The sequence below is a fragment of the Talpa occidentalis genome, unplaced genomic scaffold (assembly GCF_014898055.3).
Source record: "Talpa occidentalis isolate TD23 unplaced genomic scaffold, MPIMG_talOcc4v2.1, whole genome shotgun sequence".
Lineage (NCBI taxonomy): Eukaryota > Metazoa > Chordata > Mammalia > Eulipotyphla > Talpidae > Talpa > Talpa occidentalis.
In genome coordinates, this window is record NW_026555331.1 from 73402561 (window position 1) to 73415637 (window position 13077).

A 13077-nucleotide genomic window follows, 5' to 3' on the forward strand; every position below is an offset into this window, starting at 1 on the left:
TTTAGAGATGATATAGGGGATTAAACTCCAAATGGCAAGGGGGATAAAAGCAAAAATAAATGGGACTATATCAAGCTAAGAGGCTTCTGCACAGTGAATGAATCTATTATGAAAATGATAGGGCATTCTACTAAATGAGAGAAGATATTTGCAAATCATGCAACTGACAAGCAGTTACTATCCAAAATATATAAAGAACTCATAAAACTTAACAAGAACAGCAAAACAAAGCTGATTAAAAAATGGGCAGAGGATCTAAACAGACACTTCTTCAAAGAAGACATACAGATGGCCAATGGGAACATGGAACAATGTTTGTCATCTCTTATTATTAGGGCAGTTCAAACCAAAACTACTGAGACATCACTGTACACCTGTGAGAAAGGCTACTATTATAAAAAAGACAAGAAACATGTGCTAGAGAGCATGGGAAAAGAAGTGGAACTCTTTCTACACTGTTGGTGGGAACATAATCTGTTGCAGACATCATGGAAAACAGTATAAAGATTTCTCAAAAAATTAAGAATTAAATTCTGTACAATCCATTTATCCCACTTCTGGGTATTTACCTGAGAAATACGAAAACATGAATTCAAAGAGGTATTTGCTCCCCCACATTTATCAAAGCATTTTTTGAAATCACCGATTAGAAGCAACCTAAGTGTCCATTGACAGATGTTTGGATAAAATGTGTATGTATGTGCAATGGATTACTACTCAACTGTAAAAACGATGAAATCCAGCGACAATAAGGATGGGCCTAGAGGGTAATATAAACAGTTGTACACCCAAAAATTGGATAACCTTAAGGTGGACAAATTTGTGGAAACACAAACTTGATAAGGCTAGATGATAAAGAAGTGATAGGCTAGTATCAGTGTGCCCCACCAACCACCCACCACCTCCACCCCCAGTCTGTTTTGAGAGGCTCTAGTGGCTGAGGTCTGGGCTGAGGAACCTGGGCTCTGGTACTGCAAGGATGTCAACTTACCAGGGCTACTGTCCTGCTAATGAGCAAGAGGAAGCTATGACCCTCCTGGGCTGCTTTCACTTGGACCTTTAACACTAAACAAGATAAAACAGCTTAAAGATAAGCCAAAACACATAGGTATAAAAGTTGGTGTACAAACCTGGGGTTGTAATGGTCGTTTTTATGCTCTGGAGTAGATGAAGACAAAAGGAGATTCTGATGAAGTTGTTCAAGATGGAGTCAGTAATCATCAAAAATAAAGCACAGCTAATACTTTTAGGAACAGAAATGGACTATGTTAAAGACAGGTTATAGAGTAAGTTAGTGTTCAATAACTCGACCATCAAAGAAACATGTGGCTGTTCCTTTCTATTTTTTAAAATTTATTTATTTATACAAGCACTGGGGTACAGGCCAGAGGCACGGGAGGGTGAGAGAATTCACCAGAGACAGAGCAGGGAGCAGAACAGGCAGAAGGACTAACACTGCTGAGGGGAGCAGCGGGCCAAAACAGGAGAGGTCTGCTGCGCCACATGGGCATCTCCCCAGCTGGCTGGGAATCAAACCGGCACTGCAGAGGCTGTGGACAGCTTCACTGCGCTGTGCCACCAGGGAAGCCCTGTTCCTTTCTATTCTACATGACTATTCTTTGTGTAAACCCCAAGAAGGTGGAAGTCCCGGGACTTATTGAAGAATTCACGTGACTGTCACATACTTACAGCTTATAATGTATGGCTGCCTTTTTAGGAAAACAAAGTGATGCATTTTAAAAAGGAAGCCAGTGTTTAGATTCGAGAAGTGACATTTGTATTTGTTTTAGAAGACAGAAAATGAGACACCAGTGCTCTTTTGGGGACATTATTCTATTCTACTCTTAACTCTTTCTGTTAGAAGCAGTTTTGTGAAAGTTGCTCTCCTGGATGAATTTTAGAGACTGTATTTTTAATAGGTCTGAATGCACATCTCCCCACCAGATTAATAGAATTCAGACAGGAAGATTGCTTGTGTGATGAGGTGACACATTGATTTTCCCCCCAAACTTGGCATGGCCTTTCTATGTTTTTAATCCAAACTTTGTCAGATACCTCATTTGTTTAGACTTTAGGAGTACTAGACATTAAATGAAAGTATGTGACAAAAATTTCCTTCGACTGTAGTGTATAATAGTGCTGAGTGAGGGGATCAGAAGAAAAATACTTTACCCACCTGTTTTTAATCCATTTCTTTTGCCATCCTACAAGTCTACTCAGAGATGGCATCTCAACTTGACTTGGATCCTTTTTGTTGGAAGTTCTATTAAAACCATTTAGCCAGCTCTCGATTTTTTTTTATCTGGGAAAGCAAAACCCCAGGGAAGCTGAAGGGTTTTTGTCCACCCTTACGCTGCAGGCTTGGTAGGGGCAGAACTGGAACCACCTACATCTTCTCTTCCTTGTAGGTGACATGCCTGAGGAAGTCATGGACAGTAAATAGGTAGTTGACTTCCTTATCCAGTCAAGCTTTTAGTAAGATTTCTTGTAATTTGATGGAGATCATATTTAGTTTTGCTTTAAGTGAGAAGAATCTTTAAAACCCACTTATGTGAAATATTATCTTACTTCTTTAAAAATATGAAACAGTAGTTTATACTAGCAGGGAAGAAGAATTAGAGATGAACACAAAATTGTTCTTTTGAAATGTATTAGTAATGGTAAAGCTACCATTAGAACATGGGTGTCTTTTCTTAAAAGATCCCAATGTTTATATACCTTTGGGATCCTAAATGTAGACACTAAAATTTTTAAGCCTAATATTTTAGCCTAACATTTTTATCACTAACTTTTCTTTAACCATGATCATTTTGTCATTTAATTACTGATTTTTCTGCATTTAGTTATTCTGAGATGACATATATGCTTTTCATGAAAGGTGACTTTTATGAATTGAAGTTGCTGAGTTCCTTTGTCATAGTTACTGGCACAAAATGCACCTTAAGTAGTAGCTTTATGTAGATGCTGCTGACTTTGTATCATTCATATAATTGTCAATTCACTTGTAATTTGTGCAGTAGTATGTATATAAAGATTGAATTGTCAGTAAAAAAATGTACCCTTAGCACCTGCACCCCTGTGTTTATAGCAGCACTATTCACAATAGCTAAGCTATGGAAAAAGCCCAAATGCCCAAAAATACATAAGTGGATCAAGAAGATGTGGTACACATACACAATGGAATAGTATTGAGCAATCAAAAAGATAAACTCATGCAATGTGCAATGGATGGAGCTGGAAGGGATCATGCTCAGTGAAATAAGCCAGAAAGAAAAAGAAAAATACCAGATGGTCTCACTCATAGCAGGAATTTAGAAAACCTAAATAAGGGACCAGGAAAAAGAATAACTATAAGAAAGAAAAAAATCAAAATCAGCAAGCAACTATAAACCAGAGACACGCTACAGGTGGGGGAGGAGGAATTAGGATAAGTGGGGTGGGAATTGTATGGGGACTATAACCAAGATGAAAATGCATACATTGTGCAAAAATGAAAGATGATGTAAAAAATATATAAAATAGATAAATAATTTAAAAAGAAAAAAACAGGGCCTCCCTGGTGGCGCAGGTGGTTGAGTGCTGCACTGTAAAGCTGTCTGCATCCTCTGCAGCGCAGGTTCAATCCCAGCTGTCCGGGGAGAATCCCACATAGTGTGCCAGACCTCCCTGTCATGCCTGCTGCTCCCCTCAGCAGTGCTTTTCATCAGTCTGCCTGTTCTGTTCCCCGCTCTGTCTCTGGTGAATCCTCTCACCCTCCTGCGCATCTGGCCTGTACCCCGATTCGTGTATAAATAAAATAAATCTTTAAAAAAAAAACCCAAAAAATTACCCTTAAAAAAAAGAAGAAATGGTAGTTTACATAAAACAGCATACAAAATCCATGCCCTTTTCATATATAAACAACAAACAAGTAAAAGAAATGAAGAAAATAACTCCACTTATAATTGCTTCAAAAAGAATTAAAAACATCAGCATCAACCCAAAAGAGAAGATAAAAAACCCACACAATGAGAACTACAGATGTTATTAAAGCACTTAGTGACATAAGGAGAGAGAAGGATATCCCGTGCTTGTGGATACAGAGAATCAGTATAATCAAAATGACTATTCTGCCTAAATACAAATTTAATGCAATCCCTATTAAAATGCCAACAATATTTTTCAAAGAAACTGAGCAAAATACTGAAATTTATGTGGAACCAAAAAATGCCTCAATTGCAAAAACTGTTAAGAAAAAAGGGGAGAAATGAAACTTTTTTTTTAAAGATTATTTATTTATTTATTTTATTTATTTATACAAGCACTGGGGTACAGTCAGAAGCGCGGGAGGGTGAGAGAATTCACCAGAGCCAGAGCGGGGAGCAGAGCAGGCAGAAGGACTGAAGTACACTGCTGAGGGGAGCAGCGGGCGGCAGGAGAGGTCTGCGCACCCTGTGGGACCCTCGCTGGCGGCCAGGGATCGAACCGGCACTGCAGAGGCTGCAGGCAGCTTCGCAACCCAGCGCTCAACCACTGCGCCACCAGGGGAGGCCCTCAAATGCTGTCTTAAATGTCCATTTAATACTCAATAACAATTATAATATTTGGTGAAAAAAAACTTCTATTTTGAGGGTAGTGGGTACTGTAATTATGGAGGGGGTGAGGAGAAGTCATTCAATTTTATGGGTTTTAATTTCTCCACTTAGAATTCATTTCAGTGGTAAGGTCTGGCCCACAGTCGCCCTTTGTGTACTAGTTGAGCCCAGCATTCCCTTTAGGTTGGAGCCCAATTCTGTCCCATAGTAACCAGTTCCTGACCAACAGAAAGGACAGTGAAGACCTTGTCTCCTGGTACCAAGCCCTGCTCAAACCCTATATTTGCTACTGACTTGTGTGCTTACTTGAGGCTCCTTTATTTTTTTCAACCTCATTCTTATTCTGCTTGTTTATCTTAGCTTCCAGTGGTCTTCGCCTCTTGAACAATAGGCTCTCCCTCCCTTCATCCGTGGTTTCCTTGCTTTTGTAGTCTGATCCTTTGGCGACTGTACATCCTTGTCCTCATCCACCTAATATCTCTCCAGGTCCAACTGAGAGCTATTTCTTATTCTTAACAAAGAATGGCTCTGTCTTCTCTGGGTCTAACATTTAGTCCTGATTCTTGCTCAAAAGTTTTGTCTCAGAGCCACCTCAGCCCATCTTGGGCTTTCCTGGGTTTCCTATTCTCTTTAATCATTGCATCTTTTCAGGTGGCACTTTGGATTCCTTGGAAAAAATCTTATGATGTTTTTTGTCCACTTGGAATAAAATCTTTAGAGTGTTCAACATTGTGTGGAGTGATCTGTGTTGAGCAACTGTGTCTTCTCTGACATTCCCACATTTTCCTAAACCCCTTTCCTTTATTTCTATACATATGTCTTCCAGAGACCTCTAAAAAACTGAAATGTCATGTTTTTCTAGTTGATTATATGGAAGTCATGAATAATAATAAAAATATGAAAAAGGCAATCTCTTCTTGATTCATAAGCTTTAAAAATGTAATTTAAATTCTGGAGTAGGTGGTACTTTCAAACATCATAATAGTGAAAACATGCACAGGTGATTTTTACTTCCAAAGTTGTAATTGCCTTTATATTATGTTTGCAAGTAAAACATTAGGATTTTAAGGTCTTTCCCTCCAATGTAAACATCTGAATAGCACAATACATTCTATAATTAAAATATTTGTGTTGATGGGCATATCATGATTTAGAGACTTTGAAGAAAAAAGTTTACTTATAAGTCATATCTTTTCCTCAATTAAGAGTCTCTCCTCCCCCATATATATATACATCATGTTAAATGATTAGTAAAACTCCTTATGATAGAAAAAAGTTTTTATACCAGGTAATCCTGAAATTAAACCAAGGAATTTATATCAAATTATATTTAAACAATTGCTAAAATCAAAGATGATGTTTCATGATTTTATTTATATTTTGTTTTCACAAACTTTAATAAATTCCACAAGGGCTATATCTCAGAGCATCATTTTGTGTATAACTTAATATCTTGTGTTAAAAAAAATATATGAAAAACTGAAACCAATTATTGCATTCAAAATAAACATTAGCCACCTTATCCTCATTTTAAAGGTCCTAACTTGCTGCTGAAACTAAATGTGTGTGTGCTTTTTGTTCCAGATTTGGAATGGAGAGAAATGGAAGGAGATGATTGCGAGTTTCATTATGGAGGTAGAAACTACAGGATTTGGCAACAGAGTGGATTGGGGAAAGAGAGAGGGAATGGTAACACAAAAATGGGATTTTATATTTTAAGCAATTGGGAGAAGTTTGTATCTTAGTAAGAAAGAAGGAGGGCTCTTAGTTTAGCTTAAATTATTTTGTATCAGTCAAGGAATCCTATTTGATTGATATTTCATTTTCCTTTCCTTTTTTTTTAGAGGGTACAAATGAAGGTCAGGACAGTGACTTCCCAACAGGTATGTGCTTTTTCTGTCCTATTGTGGAGAATATTATCTTGGCTGGTGGTTCCTACAACCTTATGGCATTAGGATCACCTTTAGTTGGTATGCCGTCAATAATATTACCAGAAAAAAGAAACGCTAGGAAGTTGTTACCATACAGAGTGATCAGTCCTCCTCAGCACTTTAGGTAAAGTCTAAGAATCTGAGGGTCACGCCCTGGGCATGAGTAGATATCTAAGTAGGTTTGTTTGCTCCCACTGCACTTTACTACTACTAAAATATAAAAACAATGTTCCATGTTTGTATAAGATAATGTCCTGGCAAAACTCAGACATCTTAGTGACACTCATGAAGGATTTCTGTAATAGCATGTCCTTTCCGTGACGCTCTTTTTTTTGCACCAAGTTCAGTGGTTCTTGTACACTCTAAGCTGGTACTGTAGTCACAATGCCCATAGAACTCTCTGAGTTCTGTCAGGGCGGCCCTTCTTTGCTCCAGTGCTTTGAGCCCTGCTGGTTACCCAAGTGTGGTTCTGAACCCATCATGTGACACCTCAGAAAACAAGAAAAGGGATGATTATCTGTGCTGCTTCTTGTATTTTATTTGAGCATCTAAGGAAGCAACATAGGTGTCACTTCTTTGAAGAAAGGGATGGAGAAAATCCTGTAGCTGAACGGGATTTGTATTTGTTTATTTTGTTAATTTAATGAATATTGTGTACTAGTTATGTGCAGTGCAAAAATTGGTACACCAATACCGTAGCCAAGAGCAGGGATGGTGGATATGAACTTTAGAGACAGCATTACTGTTCTTAGCATCTGGTGCTTGTAAGATTTCATGTTATATTAGGTGATATTAAAAGAGCTTAACAAGTAAATGGAGACTCATGACAGTTTGTGCCAAATATTTAATATAGTAAAAATTTCAAATGGTGGGCCTCCTTGGTGGTGCAAGGGGTTAAGACGCAACCTATGAAGCAATCCGCAGCTTCTCCAGCACGAGTTCCATCCCAGGCTGGCCAGCGAGCAAACCCACATGGCATAGCAGACCTCTCCTGCCTGGACCACTGCTCCCATCAGCAGTGCACTTCAGTTGATCTGCCTGTTCCGTTCTCCACTCTGTCTCTGGTGAATCTTCTCATCCCCCCACACCTCTGGCCCAGTTCTTGTATGCACAAGTAAAAATAAATCTTTAAAAAAAATTTCAGGGACTCCCTGGTGGCGCAGGTGGTTGAACTCTGCACTGTGAAGCTGTCCGCAGCCTCTGCAGCGCGGGTTCGATCCCCACCGGCTGGTGAGATCCCACATGGCAAAGCAGACCTCTCCTGTCTCACCCACTGCTCCCCTCAGCAGTATATTTCATCAGTCTGCCTGTTCTGTTCCCTGCTCTGTCTCTGGTGAATCCTCTCACCTTCCTGCACATCTGGCCTGTATCCTGGTTCTTGTATAAATAAATTAACTCTTAAAAAAAAAAATTTCAAATGGTCCTCTTGGCCTCACATTGGTAAGATGGTTATTTAACTACAGTTTCGACCACTCCATACTTAATCATATTCCTTGTTTCCTTTTAAAATTCTCCAACTTATTTGTAAAGAGAAGGGAATATTAAATTGAAAATCAGAGTGAATCAGTGACTGTGTTCCCTATGGGAAATTCCTGGTAACAGTTTGAGGAGTTGCACGCTGGGCCCAGAACATTAGCCAGAAGCACAGGAATTTTGGGGAGTGCGTGGAGGTGTGGTTGGAGAATGGAGTCTGCATTTCACATCTAGGTGCATGATTGCTCACTCTGGCCAATTAAATTTGGGCTCAATGTTACTAAATCTTACAAGTTTAAGACAAACCAGGTGTGTAGACTTTTACATGAAATCTCCCAATTCTTAAATATACTGCCTCATTTTCCTTTTTCTTTTTATATGCCCTATGTATCTGGCTGGATTTGCATCTGGGGTGGTGTAATTTTACCTTCGTCTTATTTAGGGGTGCCCTGCATTCTCCTCTCTGAAGTAGGACGTTATGCACCCCTTGTGCTAGCCTATCCCTCCCCACCTCTACCTAGGACACCTAATGTATTGAGTGGGTGCTTATGTCTTCATTTCTCTCCACAGTGGAGAGAAGCAGACTACAAGAAATGCTGTCGCTTTTGGGACTGGAGACATACCAAGTCCAGAAACTTAGCCTCCAGGATGCTCTGCAGATCAGTAGTGACAGCATGAAGAACTGGGCTCCTCAGGTTCCCAAAGACCTGCCCTGGAATTTCCTCAGGAAACTGCAGGCCCTCAATGCTGAGGCTAGGAACACCACCATGGTGCTGGACATGCCCCCAGATGCTAGGCCTGTGGAGAAGGAGAGTCAGATGGAAGAGGAGATAATCTACTGGGACACGGCGGATGACATTTCTGCAGATATCTACTCTTTCTCTGAGCTGCCCACCCCGGACACACCTGTGAACCCCTTGGACCTTCTTTGTGCACTTCTGCTTTCTTCAGATAGTTTCCTGCAACAAGAAATCATGTTGAAAATGTCCCTTTGCCAGTTTGCACTCCCTCTCATTTTGCCTGACTCAGAAAACCACTACCACACATTTCTGCTGTGGGCCATGAGGGGCATTGTGCAGACATGGTGGTCGCAGCCTCCAAAGGGAGTGGGCAGCTTCAGAGAAGACAATGTGGTCTTATCCCGAGCACCCACCTTTGCCTTTGTGCGCATGGAGGTCAGCAGCAACTCCAAGTCCCAGCTTCTCAATGCTGTGCTCAGCCTGGGCCACAGGCAGCAGGATTACTTCTGGCATCGGGATCTGAACTTGGGCACCAACCCTCGGGAGATTGCAGATGGGCTAGTGGAAATTTCATGGTTTCTTCCTAGTGGCAGGGAGGACTTAGACATTTTCCTGGAGCCTGTGGCCTTTCTGAACCTGAGAGGCGACATCGGGTCTCATTGGCTACAGTTTAAGCTCTTGACAGAAATCTCCTCAGCTGTATTCATATTGACTGACAACATCAGTAAGAAGGAATACAAACTGCTCTACTCCATGAAGGGGTCATCCACGAAATACTACTTTATCCTAAGTCCCTACCGAGGGAAACGAAACACAAACCTGAGATTCCTGAATAAGCTAATTCCTGTGCTGAAGATGGATCACTCACATGTTCTCGTGAAGGTAAGCAGTACAGATAGTGCAAGCTTTGTGCAAAGGGTCCGCTCCATTGTGGCACACGTGGTTCGGTCCCCCTGTAGGAGGGTCTCTGTGGAGGATATGGCGAATGCTGCCCGAAAGCTGGGACTGAAGATTGATGAGGATTGTGAGGAATGTCAGCAGGCAAAAGACCGGATGGAACGGATAACCAAGAAAATCAAAGATGCAGATACCTATAAAAGAGACGAGCTAAGGCTGCAGGGGGACTCTTGGAGGAAGGTGGCCCAGGTGGAAAAGGAACTCTGTCAGATTCAGTGGGCTGGTGACCCTCCTGAGAAGCACAGAACTGAATTGAGGCATCGGTTACTGGAACTTCGAATGCAGCAGAATGGCCATGAACCTGCCTGGGGGCTGCAGGAGTTCATCAATGGCATCAGCAGCCCTTCCCTGGGTGAGAAGCAGTACTTCCTCAAGTGGATGGAGTGGGGGCTGGCCAGGGTGACCCAGCCAAGACCAAGACAGCCTCCGGAGACAATTCTTACCCTGAGACCAAAACATTGTGCATCTGTGGACTTCAGTGAACCACTCTGGTCTGAACCTCTGGGAGTGGAGCACTTTTTGCGGGAAATGGGACAATTTTATGAGGCAGAAAGCTGTCTTGTGGAGGCAGGAAAGCTGCCAGCAGGCCAGAGGCGGTTCGCCCACTTTCCAGCTTTGGCGTTGGAGCTGTTGTTGAAAGGGCTTCCCCTGGAACTGGTTGATGGGAGCACTCTAAGCACCCCCCTGCGCTGGGTCACGGGGCTCCTGAAGGAGCTGCATGTTAGTCTGGAGAGAAGGTCTCGATTGGTAGTCCTGTCAGCACTGGGTGTGCCAGGCACAGGGAAGTCCACCCTTCTCAACACCATGTTTGGGCTGCGGTTTGCCACTGGCAGGGGCTGTGACCCTCGAGGGGCCTTCATGCAGCTCATCACAGTGGCTGAGGGCTTCAGCCAGGACTTGGGCTGTGATCACATTCTAGTAATAGACTCTGGGGGATTGATAGGTGGGGCCCTAACCACGGCTGGAGAGAGGTTTGAGCTGGAGGCATCCCTGGCCACTTTAATTATGGCACTGAGCAACGTCACCGTAGTTAGTTTATCAGAAACAAGGGACATTCCTCCTGCAATTTTGCATGCATTTCTGAGGTTGGAAAAAACAGGGCATATGCCAAATTATCAGTTTGTGTATCAGAACCTTCATGACGTGTCTGCTCCAGGCCCCAAGCTGAGGGAGCGGAGGCAGCTCCTGGATCAGTCCAGTGATGTCAGCAGATCCACAGTGCAAATGGAAAAAGGTGATAGCATCCGGACTCTGGCTGACATGGCCTTTTGTGACCCTGAGAAGCAACATATCTGGTACATTCCAGGCCTGTGGCATGGAGTGCCTCCCATGGCTGCTGTGAGCTTGGGGTACAGTGAAGCTATATTTGAATTGAAGAGATGCTTGCTAGAAAACATCAGGAATGGCTTGTCCAACCAAAACAAGAACATTCAGCAGCTCATTGAGCTGGTGAGACGACTATGAGTGTGGAGAGAGGCCTGCTGTGGGTGACTTTTTCTGGTAGGGTGTCCACATGGGGCTGTGCCCAGTGTCTGAGAGGGACTGATGCCCAGCATACATGGAAAGGGAGGAAAGTGAATGAGGGGGGAATCTAGAGCTTACTAAACAGTGGTAAGAAAGGAAATAACTGCACAGACCACCTTAGAGATACTCTCAGGAAGATCAAGCCCTGGGGTAGGAAGCGGGACAAAGCACTCATGGGTTTTCTGTCTTTGAGCTCTGAGGGCCATGGGGGCTTGGCCTTTTGTGCAGCTGCCCTCCTTCATTTGCCCCTGGAATTGGAGGGTTTCTTCTCAGTTGCTTCAGTCCAGGCAGACGGATACCCAGGATATAGATCAGAAAGTTGTCCTGAGGAAGCAGAGGTGGCCCTTCCAATGAGTTCAGTATTAGTGACTCAGTCCTGCCCAAGGTAGTGCATGCCTGTGGCATGCAGGGCCTGCCATGGCACTCTGTTTATTGACTGAGATGGCAAAGGGCCACCTTCCCTTACCCCACCCTGGGAAGAGTTCCTGCCTTCTGTCCTGTACCATGGCCTTTGTTCACATCCTGCCACAGTACTCAACACGTGTATCGTGACTTCTCTGTTCATGTATCTGCCCCTACCCTAGACTGTGAGCTCCTTGAGGGCAGGGGCTGTATGTCACCCGAATTTCTACCCACAAGGCCTAGCACATTGTAGGCACTTAATAAATATTTGTTGAATGAATGAAATAGAATTGATGCACAAATAATAGTAATGGGGAGATTCCACTGTGTCTTAATGTTCCAGTTTCTTCAAAGAGGATCACAGTGTCTGTCTGAGGAGAGGCACATCACAGAACATCTGAAATGGAGGGTCCCAGAAGTGTCTTTAAAAATTACCATGCTGTTCTGTTCTCTTTGAGCAAAGATCCATTCTTCAAACTATTACTGTGAAACTGAACTAAAATTTTTTTTTTTTTTTTTGCTGTAATGCCAAGGTACCTCCATTTTCCCATTATATAGATGAGGAAAGGAGGCCTAGAACATGCTCAGCTCATATACCTTCATGGGTAGAGAAGAGCTGAGTAAACTAGCAGTCTAAACCTATACCGCTGCTTCCTGACTGCTCATTTCCCCCAAAATTCCAGAGCTGTCAGGCTCATCCCCAGCCTTGTTCCTCAGTTCGTTCACTCATTTCCATGCCTCTAAGGTTAGGCTTCCTTCCAACATAACCATGGCCCTCCTATGTCATCTCTCCTGTCCATTTTCTCCAGCTGGACTCTTTGCCTATATTGGCCCTTAGCAAAGACCAGTGTCATGTCACTAAACCTTGGAACTCAATCTCAGTTTCGTCACTAGATCTGAGAATCTCTGCATGGTCATATGTACCTTACTGCTTAGGCCTTGGGGACTCTTTCACTTTGTCTTTTGTGACTTCAGGGAAATTAAGTTCTTCCCAGATGGTGATCAGGAACTCCTCCTTTTGCCAGATTTGGCAAGGGAGCCCTCTGGACTGGAACCCTTCTTTCGAGATAATTACACATGCTACTCCCTTGATGTTCAAAGTGTTGACTTTGTGTTCTGGGAACCTGGGTCTGGATATGTAAAACAGAGTTTGAAAGTATTATTGGAACTCTGAAGATCTGTTTCTGCTAATAAATTTAGGAAAAACTTTTTCCTACTAAAACTTACATAGAATCTAATTCTGTAGTACTGGAAGCTTTCACCTCTTCCTGTATCACAAATATGATGTTGGCTCATGTGGAAATATCAAAACTTCTTCGTTTTCCCCAAAAAGCCATGGAAATTATCCAGGTGCTAGCAGTTTTACCCAGGATATTCCTCTGCCCCAAGTTCAGGCATTGGAAAGCTCTCTTAAAATTGTAGACTATCAGTCTTCCCCCTAAAAATTTATTCAAGCTATTCCTGATATCTGAAAAA

The 13077-nt window shown here is 42.4% G+C and overlaps 1 protein-coding gene across 4 annotated transcripts in view; it reads left to right on the plus strand.

Annotated features, from left to right (window-relative positions):
- URGCP (upregulator of cell proliferation) overlaps positions 1–12871 on the plus strand; it is a 37533-nt gene extending 24662 nt beyond the window's left edge. For all 4 annotated transcript variants that reach the window (XM_054692280.1, XM_037506922.2, XM_037506929.2 and 1 more), the window contains 3 exons: positions 6159–6209; positions 6419–6457; positions 8549–12871. In XM_054692280.1, coding sequence (XP_054548255.1) covers positions 6176–6209; positions 6419–6457; positions 8549–11139 — 2664 coding nt within the window. In that variant the 5' untranslated portion in view covers positions 6159–6175 and the 3' untranslated portion in view covers positions 11140–12871. The remainder of the gene's footprint in view (positions 1–6158; positions 6210–6418; positions 6458–8548) is intronic.
- The last annotated feature ends 206 nt before the right edge of the window (positions 12872–13077 follow it).